Source organism: Amphiprion ocellaris, chromosome 10 (assembly GCF_022539595.1).
Source record: "Amphiprion ocellaris isolate individual 3 ecotype Okinawa chromosome 10, ASM2253959v1, whole genome shotgun sequence".
Classification (NCBI taxonomy): domain Eukaryota; kingdom Metazoa; phylum Chordata; class Actinopteri; family Pomacentridae; genus Amphiprion; species Amphiprion ocellaris.
This window is the reverse complement of record NC_072775.1, coordinates 33,808,802-33,826,184: the sequence shown is the minus strand read 5'-3', so window position 1 is coordinate 33,826,184 and position 17,383 is coordinate 33,808,802. Positions and strand designations below refer to the sequence as shown.

General features: G+C 39.7%; 1 protein-coding gene across 16 annotated transcripts in view; it reads left to right on the top strand.

Moving 5' to 3' along the window:
- Positions 1-17,383, top strand: part of LOC111568381 (disks large homolog 1) — a 165,380-nt gene that overhangs the window by 71,787 nt on the left and 76,210 nt on the right. Inside the window, exon 1 of one of the 16 annotated variants that reach the window (XM_023270012.3) lies at positions 2-455. The exons of the other annotated variants lie outside the window; for them this stretch is intronic. Coding sequence (XP_023125780.2) covers positions 189-455 — 267 coding nt within the window. The 5' untranslated portion in view covers positions 2-188. Of the gene's footprint in view, position 1; positions 456-17,383 lie in introns of those variants that run through there. 16 annotated transcript variants of the gene reach the window in all.

The following is a 17,383-nucleotide window of genomic DNA, read 5'->3' as shown; positions in this document are numbered from 1 at the left end:
GAGAGAGAGGGGGAGGAGGACGAGCGGCAAGGAGTCGAGGCGAACGCCGCGAGGAGGTCAAGAGGAATCTACTCCATCAGCAGCAGAGGAAGAGGAGGCGGCAGGGGGAGGTTCTCCCTGGATGAAGGAAGAGCTCTGGGAGACGTTTCCTCCCCGCCGCGATGGAGCGACGCGAGGAATGAGGGCGGATGGTGAGAGCGGGGAGCAGCAGCAGCAGCGGAGGAGGCGGCGAGGCGGGCAGCGGAGGCGGAGGAGGAGGCGGTGCGGTGGCCGGAGGAGGCGGGCGGCTGGGCAGGAGACGACAGCGCTCCCAGAGGAGGCGGCTGTCGGCCAACTGCCCCGGAGCCGACAAGATGTCCCCCAGCATGAAGAAGGTGGAGTGCTTCTCGCCCATGCTGTGCCACTGCAAGGTGGCCTGCACCAACAGCACCATCTCCCTCATGTTCGGCTGCAAGGTGGGTGGAACCCAGGAGGGAGGAGGAGGAAGAGGAGGAGGAGGAGGCTTGGGGTCACGGCGAGGGCGGCGCTTTGGTTTTGGTGGAAATTGCGGGAAGTTTGTCCGAACCTGTAAACGGTGAAGCTGAGAGAAGTTAGTCTGGTTGTTGATGGAAATATGGTTTACAGCTGCTGCTAACTCACTTCCTGTATCGATAAGAACTCTGGATGGGACGTTTTTTACTCCTGTCACATTTTTCCTCACTGTGGTCTAATTTTTTAGCTGCAGTATAACTTCCACGGAAAGTTACTCTTGAATTTAGCACAGAATTCGGAAGTTTAGGGGCTGAATACAGATACAGAAGGTTCTCCACTTGCATCAGAATTCTGTTTCCACTGCGAGACGTAACTTGATTTTCGCCGTAAGTTAGAACTCATATACTGTGACGTATGTGGCGTACCGCGACTGTAAACAAAGCTGTCTTACTCATGTAGTGCTTCATGACGATGTATTCCTCCGATCCGCTAGCCAACTTGTTCCCACATGGAATTTGTTTTAATGTCACAAACGGCGTACGTCGGAATGATGAACAAGACTTTCTGAATGAATTTATGGGAGATGACGACGTAACCACGAAACGCCGTAGGTTGAGGACGCCGTAAACCGAGGACCTACAAATATTGTGTTTTACTGTCATTTTTCTTCACTATGGCCTCATTTTTCAGTGGAATAGAACGTCTGCGGAAACAGCAAAACCACAACTAGGAGAGAGAACTCAAATGTTTTCTGTAGACAAAGGCTGATTCCGTTTTCTTAAAACTGATTATTTTACAAAAATTGCTAAACATCGAGTCGAGATAGACAACATTTTTACCCACAGGTGTCACCAATCCTGGAAATCAATAGCAGCTTTATGTACTGTAGATGTTTTACTGTTTACATTTTTAATTTATTTACATGCAGTTCAGCCAAACAGTCTGAATTGTTGTCAGGTTACTCAGAATAGTGCAGAATTTTTTGTTTTTATGGAATCTAGTTTGAGCGAACAGTTTGTTTGGTGAAGCGATTTTAAAATCAGATTTGGTTAATTTTCTTGACCAAATGGCACTAAAAGCTGAAAGTTTCTGACAGATAATTGTCAATTTTTTAAAAGATGACCGCATTTAATGAGCTGATAATTCGCAGTAATCAGAATCAGAGCTGCTGCTAACATTTTATTATCTGACATATCTTCATTATTTACTGTTTAGTTCATAAAATATAAAAAAAGAACACTCAAAAATAGAGGTCGACCGATATGGGATTTTCAAAGGCCGATGCCGATACTGATTTTTAAAAAAATTTTCAGCCGATGGCCGATATCTAAAGCCGATTGCAGAAGCCGATTTTTAAGGGTGGGGGGGTGGGGGGTGGGGGCTGCTAGTATAATTAGATAATATAAACATACGGACGCTGGGTGTGCAGATGAGGGACGTGCAGCAGCCTCGCTCTGGGCATAGGCGCGCACCACACACACACACACACAGTGCATCCACAGATTTCCTTTCACTTTCTCACTTGCTTGTATGCCTGAGACTGACGCTAAAACTTAAACGGCTAACTTTTACGGTTTGATGATCACACAGTAAAGACTTTTAAAGGCTAAATCAACATTGCATTTTCTCTCTTACCAAGAAACAAATCTCTTACCTGTTTTTTTTACCAAATAAGCAGGTGTGGAGCGAGGCTTGTTGTTGCCTGGCTCACTCGCTCCACTCATGCTCCGCTCTGAGTGCTGGGGGTCCTTCTAAGGGAAAAGCGGTCGCGGCAGCTGCCCGTACGGGTGCCTGATCACAAATCGGCTTTTTATTTGTAAATATCGGCCAATGGCCGATATTGAAAAAAGTCCATATATCGGCCCAAAATATCGGCCGGCCGATATATCGGTCGAATTCTACTCAAAAATATTCTCTAAAACCCACTGTGATACCCTCAGATAACTGATTATGTGCAGGTAAGGGTGCAAATAAAATCAGTTTACTTTTAATTAAGATACAGAATGAACCTCTACTTGCCGGAATCAGCTTTAGATTATTTAATTATTCTTTATGTCTTAAACGTCACATCATGCATCCTTTTGAAAGCGATTTCTTCAACTTTTAGCTGCAGCTGCTTCTGTCGAACACATTTTATTTATTAAATCTGCAGAATATCTTGATATCATGATTATCATGAATATCATGATTCATCGTTTGTTTCATAAAATGTCAGATAATATTGCAAAGCAAACCCTTTTAAAATCTCACTGATGCCCTCAAAGAGTTCATTTTCTGAGCTTGTTTGTCAGTTTGCAGAAGCGGATGCTGGCTCCTACGTTTCCCATGATGCACCTTGATCCTGTTTTGTTTTGTTCAGATTGTGAAGAGTTCCAACACTTCCCACAATGCATCTGCACAGCTGGGTCTGTTTGTTTTCAGCTTCCAGACACTTTGTTTACCTCACTGGACCCCGAAAATGTCTGAAACGCCGAAGTTTATCCGAATAATTGTGTTTATTCTTGTGTAAAGTCATTGCTGAGCAGCTTTGGTGGTTTTCTGTATTTGAGCTAAAACACAGAACAGATTTCAGAGATTTTTGGCAGTTTTTCAATAATATTCGACTAGAAAGAAGCCAGAGGGGTCATTTATCCAGTTTGTCGCTTAAAAATGTCTTTTTTTCACATGGTGAAGCAGCAGAAACTGAGATATATTTTTGTAGTACATTTTGTGCCTAAAAATCCAAAAATAATTCTCATAATATGTTTTAGTTGCAGTCAGAAGTGAGAGTGTGTTCAGCATACTTAAAAGAAACAAAAAAATTGCAGTTATTTATAATCATCTGAGTAGTTGGAGTTTTTCAGTGATAATAAATCTGGATTATTCTGGTTTGGTCAGGTTTGATGCTTCCATGAGATCAAATTTGCTTTGATTCACTGAATTTCTGTTGCTTCTGAGTTTTTTTTCCCCTCATTTAAACAGTAAAATGTTGTTTATTCTGTGTTAAACTGACAGTAAGTTAGATAAATCTGAACTCAGACGGTTTAAATAACAAACATCTGCAGCTCTGCGCCTGTCAGACAACACCTGAGGGTAGAACTTCCTCTGTGTCACTGTCTGACCCGACACTACGCCATTGGTCGCTTCCACTGCCCGTCTCCTCGGCCCCGGCGCTCCGGCCAATCAGAGGCTCTGTTTACGGCAGTGCTGAGCCGTGATTGGCTGCTCTGGAGCGTCAGCGGCAGGTTGATCCATGTGCTACAGTGGTCAACATGTGCTGAGCAGAGAAACAGAGTTTAGAGTTTAATGTCTGAGAAAAGAGAAATAAATCCTCAGGAGCCGCTGTTTTTATTCTTTCATCCTCCGATTCTTTACTGCTGTCGCTGTTTTTATTCTGTCTTATATCGTCGCTCCGCTTCATTTTTACTCAACGTGATTCCTGTGGAGGTGAAACGAGTTTGAGAGTCTCAGTTTGAACACATTTCAAATCATTTTGCGACAGTTTCATGTAATTTTTTGACATTTTTTGAGTCGTTATGGACAAAATTAAGAGTATTTGCACAATTTTAAAGCATTCCGAGCATATTTCTACTCATTTTGAAAAGATTTCAATTCATTTTGGACACTGAGTCTTTTTGGACAGTTTTACATAATTTTGCACAAGTTTCAGGCTTTTCTTCGTCACTTTTGTGGTAATTTTGCACCAGTTAAATTCATTCCTCACAGATTTCAATTCATTTTGGACAAAATTGAGGCTTTTCAGATTATTTTGAGCGATTTTTAAGTGACTCCGAATAGTCTTCAAATCGTTATGCACAAAGTAAGGTTGAGACATTGTGAACAGCTTTTAACTAATTTTGAATATGTTTAAATCTTTTTGGACAGTTTTCAAGTCATTTTGCACAGGTTTCAAGTGTTTTGGTCAGTATTCAAATTATTTTGTAGGTTTCAAGTCATTTAGGATACATTTGAGGCATTTTGGGCCATTTTCAAGTCACCCTGGTTAGTTTTCAAGTCATTATGCACAGGTTTCAAGTCATTTTTTACAAACTGGACAATTTTTGACTCATTGTGGACAAATTTGGGGCATTTTAACAAGATGTCTGTTTTATTTTTGCATTTTCTGACTGATAAACGGTGTCATTTTGCGGATCCGTTTTTCCAGCTGAGCTCCTGTCAGAATGTGGAGCATCGCTGTCATAAACTGGACTTCTCTAGAAATGAAGCAGCCGATTGACCTCTCGGCCTCTGGTTCTGATTGGACGCCCCAAGGCTTGGAGGCGGCAGCGATTTATTGACCTCTGACCTCTGGTTCTGGAGCCGTCGGGTCACCGGGTCGCCGTCCGATTGTTTCATGCCGTTAATCCGAGGCTGCTCTTAAATCTTGGGTCGGCCGGTGGCGTTGGGAGATCCGTGATTAACCGCCGCTGCTTCTGCTGCAGCTCGGTGACGGTTTCATCGCAGCCGGTCTTAATTAAGTCTCATTGATTGGCCGCCATCGACTTCTGGCTCCATGGATCGGGGCCAGAAGTTATCAATCAGCGCCGTGAAGGATTTAGGGAGCTGCTGTCATTTTTTACAGCAGCGTTTCAAACTGCTGCTCGCTTCGATCAAATCCACGAAACATTTTAAATCTGAAGCTTCTGTTGTTTTATTAGAAACGTTTAAATGAAAAAGAAATATCAAGACTTCATGTTTATAGATGAATTATTTAAAGGAGAAACCAGAATAATAAGTTTTAACTGAAACACGTCACCAAGGAACTTCCTCAGCTGTTTACTTACAGTTTTGTGTAATAAATATCATGTTTAAATATGAAAATGAGCTGTTTAACATCTAAAAATGCGCCAATCTGCACAAAATTCAAAGGCAGGAATCTGAAGAGGTTCAAAATTGTTGTTTTATTTTGTTGACAGATTAGATCCGGTATGTTGTTTGGGAGTAAAATAACATAAGAACAGTTACTCAACTACAGTCGGTTACTCAACTTTTTGCTGCAGCTCTGGTGAAAATTGTAAGTTATTTTCACTTTCATTTTACAGGAAACATCGAAATGAAGTAAAAAAAAAATTCCAAATTTTGGAGAAATTCAAGCACATAATTTTGTAAATGTAATTTTTTTTATTCAGTTTACTTTCATACAGAAAGCCAGAAAATGTCCACATGTATTCATTTATCAGAATTAGTCAATTATTTGTTGCTGCTTTGGTGAAAAATATCATTTTTTTTGCTTTTATATTTGACAGGAAACATGAGGGAGGAGCAAAATAATTTCCAAAATTTTAAGAAATTCAAGTAGGTAATTGTGAAAATGTGAACTTTTTGTGATTTTTACGTTTCAAAGTTGACGGAGAAACACAGAAAAGTTGGTGAAATCGCAAAAACACAGAGAAAACTAGAGCAAAGATTTTCAGTTCACTGTCACAGAGAAGGAAAGAAACCGGAAAATATTCACATTTATTCACAAGACGCTAGACTGAGTCAAGCTAATAAATTTAATATCACAATAATGATCAATTATTCAATTATTTGTTGCAGCTTTCACGAAAAATTTAGTTTTTATTTAGTTTGACAGGAAACATGAAGGTGGAGTGAAAAGAAATCCAGATTTTGAAGGAATTTAAGCAGATAATTGTGTAAATGTGAACAAAGTTGACGGAGGAACACAAAAAATTTGATTAACTCACAAAAACACAACAAAATCAGAGCAAAAAAATTTCAGTTTACTGTCATAGAGGAAATGAACCAGAAAATATTCATTATTCATTTATTATCAGAATTATTGGCAATTATTCAATTATTTCTTGCAGCTTTAGTGAAAATTGTGAGTTTTTTTTGCTTTTATTTGACACTAAGCATGAGAATGGAGCACAAAAAATCCAGTTTTTGAAGGAATTCCAGCAGATTGTTATGTAACTTGCATAAACACAGAAAAAATCAGAGCAAACGTATTCAGTTTACTGTCATGAAAGTGTAAAAAACCAGAAAATGATCATGTTTATTCATTATCAGAATAATTGAAAATTATTCAATTATTTGTTGCAGCTTTGGTGAAAAATGTGGGGGTTTTTTTGCTTTTATTTGACACTAAACATGGGAATGGAGCACAAAAATCCTAGATTTTGAAGGAATTCCAGCAGATAACTGTGTGAATGTGAATTTTAGCGTTTTAATGAACGGCAGCAAAGTTAACATTGAAACACAGAAAAGGTTATATCACAGAAACGTCCAGATATTCTGCTGGTCGTTCAGCTTCTTGCTTCATTCCTCTTCATCACTCCCTGAATCATCCAGCAGCCTTCCTCCTCCTCCTCCTCCTCCTCCTCAACAGTCCTGCTACATCCGCTCTGTGCTGATGCTCCTATTTATAGCAGCTTTTGGCAGGCAGGAGTCAGCCTTCCTCCTCCTCCTCCTCCTCCTCGTTTCTCTGAGAGCTGTCGAGGAGGAGGAGGAGGAGGAGGAAGAAGAAGCTCTCTCCAGGCAGACGGAGTCATCAGTGGAAACCTCCCTGCTGCCTCCTACGTTTACAGCCTGATGTCTGCAGCTGGAGGGCAGCGCTGCAGATGTGGACAGATGTGAACCTGTAACCTGAGTTTGTTGTTTCTCCTCCGAGTGTCGTGATGCTTCGGTTTGCTCCAGGCCTCCTCATGCTTCTCCATCTGCTGCTCGGCGCTCGTTCAAAACCCGAGCTGCAGATTAACGTCCATCCAGAGCTGCAGGTTTCAGTTTGGGCTCCAAATGCGGCTCCTGGGCGTCACAATGTCCATCACTGTGGTTCATTTTTCACTGCGATATAAAGTCCTGTACCCCTACAGAAACAGAACAACCGTGAAGACGTGAAGAGAACTCAGATGTTGTCTGTGCTGTAAAAATGACAAAAATCTAATGCACAAAATTGTCAAAAATCTGGATATTCATCAGCCAAAATCATCAAAAAGCTGACTATTTATGCACTAAACTGCCAATTACCTGGATATTAGTGCACAAAACTGTCAAAAATCTGGATGTTACTGTACAAAATTGTCAAAAGCGTGAATATTGATGTTCCAAACCATACATACCCTGGATAATAATCCACAAAACCATCCAAAATCTGGATACTAACATACCAAACAGCCAATAACTTGGATATTAACACACTAAACTATCAAAAACCTGGATATTCATTACCAGAAATGTGAAAAACCTGAATTTTAATGTTCCAAGCCATAAATAACCCGGACGGTAATCCACAAAACCATCCAAAACCTGGATATTAACACACCAAACAATCAAAAACAAAGTTATATATCAACAAAAGTATCAAAAAACTTCATAGTAATGTACTAAACTGTCAAAAAGCCTGGATATTAATGTTCCAAACCATAGGTAACCTGGATAGTAATCCACAAAATCACAGCAAAACACTAAATCAGAGTTTAATTCTTTACATTATTCTTATTAAAGTTGAAAAAGACAAACTGTAGGTGTTACCGACACCCGAAAATAAAATAGTGATGATATTTCACTGTTCACGTTTAATTTGTTTTTGACTGCAATAACATAATCAGTTTTTACCACAATATAACATTATTAGATTCATCTGTTGTTTGGTCCAGAGATCCAGAAGAACCTTTTACTTGACTTTATTGACTTCTTAAATGATATTTTGACACACAGTTCAACGGGATGCTGTCATTTTAAAATATTAAGAATCTATAATCACAGATATTTAATCCCCAACTAAACATCCAGAGATCTTGCAGTGGATTTAGCTGGAAATTAGAACCAGATCTTGAGTGAATTTGCTGAAGATAAAAACTTCCCACACATGAAACAATAACTGTTCAACCTCAGTGTTCCTGGAATCCTGGTTTATTTTACTTTGTGTTGCCTTAAAGCTCAGCAGTGATTTCTCCGTCTCTGATACGCTTTAATCTGCTGTCCGACGCCATCGTGCAGCGATGGCAGTCGACCTCGACCGGTCCGCTGTCTGTAGGGTTTTAATAAATCAGAGGTGTTAAGTATTCCAGGCTGTGACACTAAATGGTCGCTCTGGTGGAGCCTCGTGTTGACGCGGTGAAGCCCTGCTGGTTGGACGTCGGCTTGTATAATCCACATCCTCGTGTTAATCTGTGGCCTCCGACCTCAACACCAAGGGAATCCCCGGCTGTTAAACCAGTAATTAAAGCAGGAATTAATCCAGATGCAGAACTAGAACCTAAGGAATCCACACATCAGAGCATCAGGAGACAGAAAAACTGACTGAAGGACGACTGATCCTGATCATCAGTTGGAGTTTAACCATTGATTACATGATTGTCAAAGCATTTGAACCCTTCAGCTGGTCTTAAAGTTATTCACAGCAGCTCAGCATTATAAACATACACGTTTGAACTTTGTCATTATGGATATACAGCATGTTGTTAGATCCAGTAGACTCAATAATTCAGCCATGCAGTTTATTTTACATACACCGTAAGCCACATGTCATAAAACCTTGACGTTACTGCACAAATTGTCAAAAACCTGGATAGAGGGAGTCCTCGGTTTATGACGTCCTTGACCTACAGCGTTTCATCGTTACGTTGGAACTGGTTACGTGGAACTAGTTGGAAAATGGAGCGGATGAATACATCGTGACGTGACGCTATAAGACGACTTTGGTCATTGGTGTTCATGACTTTTTTGAAGAACTAATCGATATTGTGATGCACGTAATGGCTTTTTTTTAAACATTTTTGCTGGAGTTCCAGCTTAAGGCGAACTTTGACCTAAGTTGAGGACCCCCTGTATTCATTGCCAAAAGTATCACAAACCTGGATATTGATTACCGAAAGTGTGAAAAAGCTGGATATTAAGGCACGACGTTGTCAAAAACCTGGATATTCATTACCAAAAATATCAAAAACCTTAATAATAATGCACGAATGTATCAAAAACTGGACATTGATGTACAAAACTGTCAAAAACTTGGATTTTAACTTACCAAATTGCCAATAACTTGGATATTAACACACCAAGGTGTCAAAAACCCCCATGATAAACCACAAAGCCATCAATAACCTGGATATTTATCCACAAAACTCTCAAAAACCTGGATATTCATTACCGAAAGTATCGAAAAACTGGATATTAATGTTCCAAACCATCAATAACCTGGGTATTTACCTACACAACTGTCAAAAACCTGGATGTTAACATACCAAACTATTATTAACTGGGATATTAATGCAGCAAACTATCACAAACCTGGATACTGATGCACAGAAGTATCAACAACATTGGCATTACTGCGCCAAAGACCCATAACAGATGAGGACTTTTTGCACCACGTTTGAAAGATGCTGTTTTAGCTTCATGCTAAATGTATTTTCAGGAGGAAGAATAAGATATGTATGTTCAGGAATATTTGATGTTTGGTTCTTGGTTTTGGTGCAGCCGTTGAGAACGTCATCTCATGTTAGTGAGTTTTTGATGTGGAACTCTCCATCGGTCTTCCAGTAAACTATGAAAACACAATCGATTTTCGAATCATGTTTTCATGCATTAACGTACCACTGATTTCACCTGCTTTACACAGAAGGATGTAAAAATCAAATGTCTGCAGTCGTTGGTTTGATCTGTAATTCAGAGGTTTGTGGTGGAACCAGTTTCCCCTCCTGAAGCCAGTTCCTCTGCAGCACTGGGATGTTTGTGCCAGTTGAACAGGCGGTGCAGCTGGAGGAAATGTTCTGCAGAAACATGACTCAGACATCCTCCAATAAAATGATTGACAGCATGTGATTAACACGAGCTCTGGTACAGCTCTGCTTCTGCTACATGGAATTACTGAGTTTTGAGGATCGAGATGGCGGTTCGGTTAATCTGTGGTGTGTTTTTTAGTGTTATCATCCCACGAACGACTGTTAACATCAGGAATTATTCTGCTGATTGTTGGTTTTTGCTCATGAAAGGTCAGAAAATAGTGAAAAATGGCTGCAATTTTACCCCCAGCAGTTCAAAGATATTCAGTTTACTGTGAGAGAAGGGAAACATCATATGAGAATGAGACATGAATGTGAGATGTGATTGCAAATAAATAAATGGACCTCTGAGTTTTGTGCTATTGTCAGATATTAAAGATGCATTTTTTTGTTCAGTATCTGGAGCTGATAAACTCTTAATAATGAATAGTAATCAGAGTTCTGAATGCCCAACTCCCAGCCTGTGTTAGCACCTGAAAGTCCTAGCCTAGCGTTAGCATGAGCCTCAGGTAGCCAGCTCACAGCAGGGAGGTGCAGCATACTCACCTGTAACTCCATCTCATTAAACAGTAAACGGTGAAGAAGAAGATTGTGCTTGTGAGAAAATGTATCATAGATCAGCTGTAGTACCTGGTTGTTCCACCAGGTGGAGCCTCTTACTGTTTCATACTGTAGAGACCAGAGGAGACGTTGTTTGGACTCCAGGTAGTTTATGTGGGCGAGCATAAGGCATTGTGGGGCATTAGCTACTAAGGGGCACCATGACAAAGACTTCTCTGACACTTAATGACCTCTGGACAAGTTGAGGTTTACTAGTTCAGGATTTCTGTAGCCCAGAAATGGATGTAATTGAGCTGGTTTTGCGGATAATTTTTCATATCTATGTAAGGGCCACCATGACAAAGACTTCTGTGATGGATGATTTCTCCAGCTAGAAGTCACAAAGTCTTAAAGAGCTAAAATGTGATTGGACAGCGGAACTGTAGCTCAGTGACACATGAAACCGAACCTATGTCATGTTTTGTTGTTAGAAAAGACTTTATCAGACTTCCGGAAATGGCGGAAGAGCAAGCGGACACGTAATTCATCACCTCCCAACGGGTCTTACTCCCCTTTGGACTTTTATAGTACTTTACTGAACAGAAAGTTCTTCTAAAGAATGCCAGGGGCCTCCAGACAGAAAAAGAGAGGAAAGACACCAGCGACTATTGAAGAAAACGCGATACCATTGAGTGATAGTGAAGACGGCAACGTCTGTGATAGCAAGCTGCTAGCCGATAGTATGGAGGCTATGAAGGCTAGCATCATCACCGAAATACAAAAAATACGTATGGACATTACGAAAGAGCTCTCTGAAGCCACTGACCAGCTTAAAAGAGAGCTTAGCGACTTCAGAGGAGAAATGAACAACCGACTCGGTGTGATTGAAACCAACATCAAGGACGTGACTAGCCGGATGGAAGGAGCCGAGCTCAGAGTTACGGAAATGGAGACTTTCAGCGCCGATGTAAGAGAAGTGCTGTCCCACACTTTCGAATTACAAGAAAATCTCCAGGCACAGCTCGAGGACTTAGAGGCACGCTCACGGCGAAACAACATAAGGATCCACGGCATTGAAGAAGGGGCCGAAAAAGATGATATTCTTGGATTTATGGAACATTTTATTAAAACGGAGCTTGCTCTCCCCGACATTCTCCTCGGAATACAAAGATGCCACCGTTCATCCTCCATTAAACCTCCCCAAAGTGCCAACCCGAGATCCATCATCCTCTGTTTTCTGGAGTTTAAAACCAAGGAACGCGTACTTCGTTCTGCATGGAGCAAAAAAGACATCCAATTCCAAGGAAGACGCATTTTCTTCGAGCAAGACTATACCAGCAACACTCTGGCTAAGAGGAAGGCATACGCCCCCATCAGAAAGACGCTGAAAGAGAAAGAAGTGCGTTTCCAGACACTTCACCCTTCACGACTCCGAGTACATTACCAAACCGGTCCGATGGTTTACAAAGACGCTCAGGACGCCGCGACTGACCTGAAGAGGAGAGGACTGATTGATGCAGAAACTTTTGCTCAGATAACAAAGCACCGGGAGTCACCAGGAATGAAGACGGTACAGTCTGCGTGGCAAAATGCTGGCACCTTACGACGTAAACGGGAAAGAATCAAGCACATTCAGGAAAGGTTGAAAGAATTCCGACGCAACGAAGACGGCACCAATTAAGGTTTACACTTTCCTGACTGTCATTGAGTGTTAAAGTATCAGTCATCCCTCAAATACATTAGTAATCTTGACCCTTTCGTTGGGAAATGCATGCTTGTTTTTCCTCCTATGCGAGCTGCTCTGTTTGACACGGATCAGAGTTCACGGTTCGCACTGAGAGCGACTCCTTTAGTTTCAAAGGACGTCTCTCTCAACTCAGAAGTGGATAAAGCACTTCACACTTGGAAGTCGTTTCTGTTCTATTTTGTTACCTGTTCCTATTGTTCATTAGATAGACCGACATTTTTCAGTATTTATTTTGACTGTCTAACCCAGGCAACAATTGTATTCCCTCTTTGATAAGCAAAATGTCTAGACAGAAGTATAACTTTATTACCCTTAACGTTAATGGCCTACACAATCCTATAAAGAGGAGTAAAGTCATAGCCAAGATGAAGCGTGAAAAGCAAGATGTCATATTTTGGCAAGAAACACATCTTTCAAACAACGAACACGAAAAGCTTAAGAAATGGTTTAAACATGCTTATTACTCTTCTTATAAAACAGATAAAGCTAGGGGAGTCTCTATTCTTATCTCAAACCATGTAAACTTCCAATTCACCTCACAAGTTGTTGATGCCGAAGGGCGATACATCTTAGTAAAAGGCTTTATTGATCACAAAGAGGTTACAATGCTTAATGTGTATCGCCCCCCTAGAAGCGACAAACAGTTTACTAAAAAGGTCTTAGACTTATTGTGTTTTGAAATGGCAGGGGTTGTGATATGCGGAGGAGACTGGAATATACACCTGCATCCTTCATTAGACTCCTCTTCCAGTAGGAGGAAAATGCGACCAGAAGCAGTACATGCTAAAAAACTATTGAAAGAGCTCGGTATGATTGATATATGGAGAGACCTACATCCGCACAAAAAAATGTTCACCTTCTTCTCCCACTCCCACGCAACCTTTTCTAGACTGGATTATTTCTTTATGTTGAATTCTGACAGGCATAGGATAATTGATTGTAAAATAGGAGTTAGGGATATCTCCGACCACGCAGGGGTCTACCTAACAATACACTTAGATATAAAACTGAAAGAAAGAGTTTGGAGACTGAATTGCAACCTCCTTAATGAGACAGAATTCCATAAACGTACTCAAGAGGAGTTTGCAGATTACATGTATCACAATGATAAAGAAAACATTTCTCCAAGTGTACTATGGGATGCTGCTAAAGCAGTCCTGAGAGGCAAATTGATAATGTGGTCCTCGGAGAGGAAAAAAGAAAAGGAGAAACTAATCTCTGATAAGGTAAAGGAGCTTAAACTTTTAGAAACAGAGCATATGAAGAATAATAATGCAGAGAGTTTAGAAAAGTTAACCTTGACCAGGCGGACTTTAGATGAACTTTATGAAGATCAGGTAGTTAAAAAAGCAAAATTTATTAAACAAAACTATTATGAGAATGGACCTAAAGCCAAGAAATTACTTGCTTGGAGGACACGAAAACAAGAAGCCAGTCGTTGTATACATAAAATAAAAAACCCACAAACTAAGAAGATGCAATATAATCTAGAAGATATACAAAAATCTTTTGTTTCCTATTACACAGATTTATATTCCCAACCTCCAGCGGCAAGTCCTGATATCATAGTTCCTTTCCTGGATTCATTGGATTTACCTTCTATAGGTATAGAACAAAATAAGAGGCTTACACGGCAAATAACAGAAGAAGAAATTAATAAGACAATATCAAACCTAAAAGGAAATAAAATGCCAGGCCCAGATGGTTTTCCATCAGAATGGTACAAGAAAGTAAGGCAAATGATTTTACCGATATTAAAGCGTTGTTTCAATTATGTCCTTAAAGGTGGAGAAATACCACCATCTTGGAATCAAGCCCTTATTTCTGTAATATACAAACCAGGGAAAGATGCAACTGAATGTAGTTCCTACAGACCCATATCAGTTCTAAACTTGGATTATAAAATATTTACGACAATACTGGCCAAACGAATAGAAAATATAATTCCAGAACTGATAGATACAGACCAGACAGGATTTGTTAAAAATAGGCAAACACATGATAATATACGCAGAGCGTTTAACCTCATTCATCACATGAAGTACACAGAATCGGTGGTTCTTAGCCTTGACGCAGAAAAGGCGTTTGATTCCGTTAGATGGGAGTTTCTATATTTGTCTTTAAAACGATTTGGCTTCAGTACCCAGTTTACCAAATGTCTAAAATCCTTGTATAGTTCACCTACGGCAAGGATAAAAATTAATGGAGATTTATCAAACTTGGTTGCACTGAAAAGAGGTTGTAGACAGGGATGCGCAATGAGCCCAACTCTGTTTGTACTATTCATCGAGCCATTAGCGCAAGCCATCAGAGAATCACAAAATATTGTAGGGGTCACCATACACAATACGGAGCACAAAATATGTCTGTATGCGGATGATATTTTGATGACCCTAACCAAACCTGACACTAGTATGACATCATTACTATCCTTACTTAACATATTTGGTTACTACTCTGGCTACAAGTTAAATCTCCATAAAACCCAAATTTTAACGTTTAATTATAATCCTGACAAACAGATGCAAAAATGGTTAAAATGTAATTGGAGCAATGAAACAATTAAATATTTAGGGGTTAATTTTCCTAAAGAATTGGCAGATATTAGTAAATATAACTATGAACCCCTAACATGTAGTATAAAATCAGATCTGAAACGATGGATAATTCTCCCAATGGACATGTACAATAGAATAGATTTGATAAAAATGACAATATTACCCAAGCTACTATATCTATTTTTGGCTCTACCAGTTGAGGTGTCCTCCAAGCAATTTAATGAATGGAACAAAATTATTTCAGAGTTTATTTGGGACAAACGCAGACCGAGGATAAAATTTGAGACCTTGCAATTAACAAAAAATAAAGGAGGTAGAGCTCTTCCATGCCTTAAAAGTTACTATAAATCTGCACTGCTTAGAATTCTGATTGCGTGGTGTGACCCGTCATGTGATGCCAGATGGAAGGAAATGGATCAAGCTGAGATCCAAATTCCTCTCCCCTCTATTTTAGGGGACAAGCAACTACTACAATCACTCTTACCCAAAGTACCCTCATGGATAAAAACACCATTAAATATTTGGTTAAAAGAACTTAAAGACAAAGCAGTGGAAAAACATGCAAAAATTTTGCGCTGGCCCGCATATGACGAGGCTTTCATGCCAGCAAGAAATGACAATAGATTTAAATATTGGTGTAGTAAAGGTATAACTGCATACTGGAAAATATCTAATGACAAAGGATTGGAATCCTTTCAGCAATTATCAGAAAGATATAACTTGGAAAGAATTGACTTTTTCAGATATCTTCAATTAAGACATCATTTTAATGCAGATATTAGATCCAAACACCATGAAAGTTGCTCTTTAATTTTGCTTTTCATTGATGCCTGCAAAGGGAAACTTATCAAAAAACAGGTCTCTTCAGTCTACGCAATCCTACAATCTAGAAAAAAGCTCTCTACTATGCACATTAAACAGAGATGGGAGAAAGAGGTGGGAATCAGCTTAAGTGATGAGGATTGGTTAAATATCTGTAAAACAATCACGACTACTACCTGTTCTGAACTATGGAGAGAGTTCACTTGGAAGAACACACTAAGATATTTTATTACCCCAAAAATCAAGGCTCTACAAACAAAATCTTCTGAACATGGAAACTGCTGGAGGAGATGTGGACAGACATCAGCAGGACACTCTCACATTTTTTGGGAATGTCCCAAGATTGCCCCCTATTGGACAGAGGTACTTAGTAATATTAAATCAATCACAGGACTACAATTGGAAGAGACTTTCTCACTGTTTTATCTTGGAAATTTGCCAACCGGACTAAAAAAGGAGGACAGATATCTTCTGCAAATCCTACAAGCAGCAAGCAAAAAGGCCATTACGCAGAAATGGCTGAATGTGGATCCACCTGATGTTTCGGACTGGATTGAAATAACAAACAAAATATACACAATGGAGAGACTAACTTTCTCTTTGAGGCAAACCTCAGAAAAAGGACAACGCTATTGGAGAAAATGGAAACAATTTCTCTGTAACTACATACCATTTGGAGAAAAAGGAAAAAAAATCGAGTAGCGATACAATCCTGTATCTGTAAAATGTACTTTCTCTCTTTGTAAACTACACCCCCCCCCCCCTTTTTTTTTTTTTTTTTTTTTTTTTTTTTTTTTCTCTTTATATCTTGTCGGTCTATCAGTTCATTATGTTTTGCCTCATGTTTGTAAAGAAAAAGAAAAACTTATTAAAAATAAAGTTTAAAAAAAAAAAAAAAAGAAAAGACTTTATCAGCATACAAAGTAATATTCACTGTATATATTTTGTGTTACTAATCAGTAATTTGTTTGTTTTTTAGTACAAAATTTATGTCCCTACTTCTGGTGGAACTGAGTCGTGCTTAACAGTCCATTTTCTGCTATATTTCAATTACTAGGGGGGCTTGACTTACGTTGGAATTCTGTTCCTACGGTGCGACGCAACGCAATTTTCGCCCCGTCAGAACTCACATATGCACATAAGTACCTTTGTCACTCAGCTACGCTAACACAGAGGTAAAATCATGATCTAGGACATGAAAACACTGTACAGTAAAAATACCAACTAGTTCCCGCATGAAATTTGTTCTAACGTTGCAAACGCCGTGCGTTGGAATGATGGAACAAGACTTTATAAATTTATGGGAGATGACGACATAACCACGAAACGCTGCAGGTTGAGGCCGCCGTAAACCGACGACCTGGTGTAGTTATATCATTAGGGATTATTATGTACAGCTGCAAATGTGATATAAAACAGAAACACTAGCATGTTTTGAACAGTGTGACGGTGACACAGATATTAAATTACATTTTTTGTCATTAAAAAGGCCAGAAATGTTTAAAATTTAAATCGCTCAACCTGCAGGAATCCTGAACGTG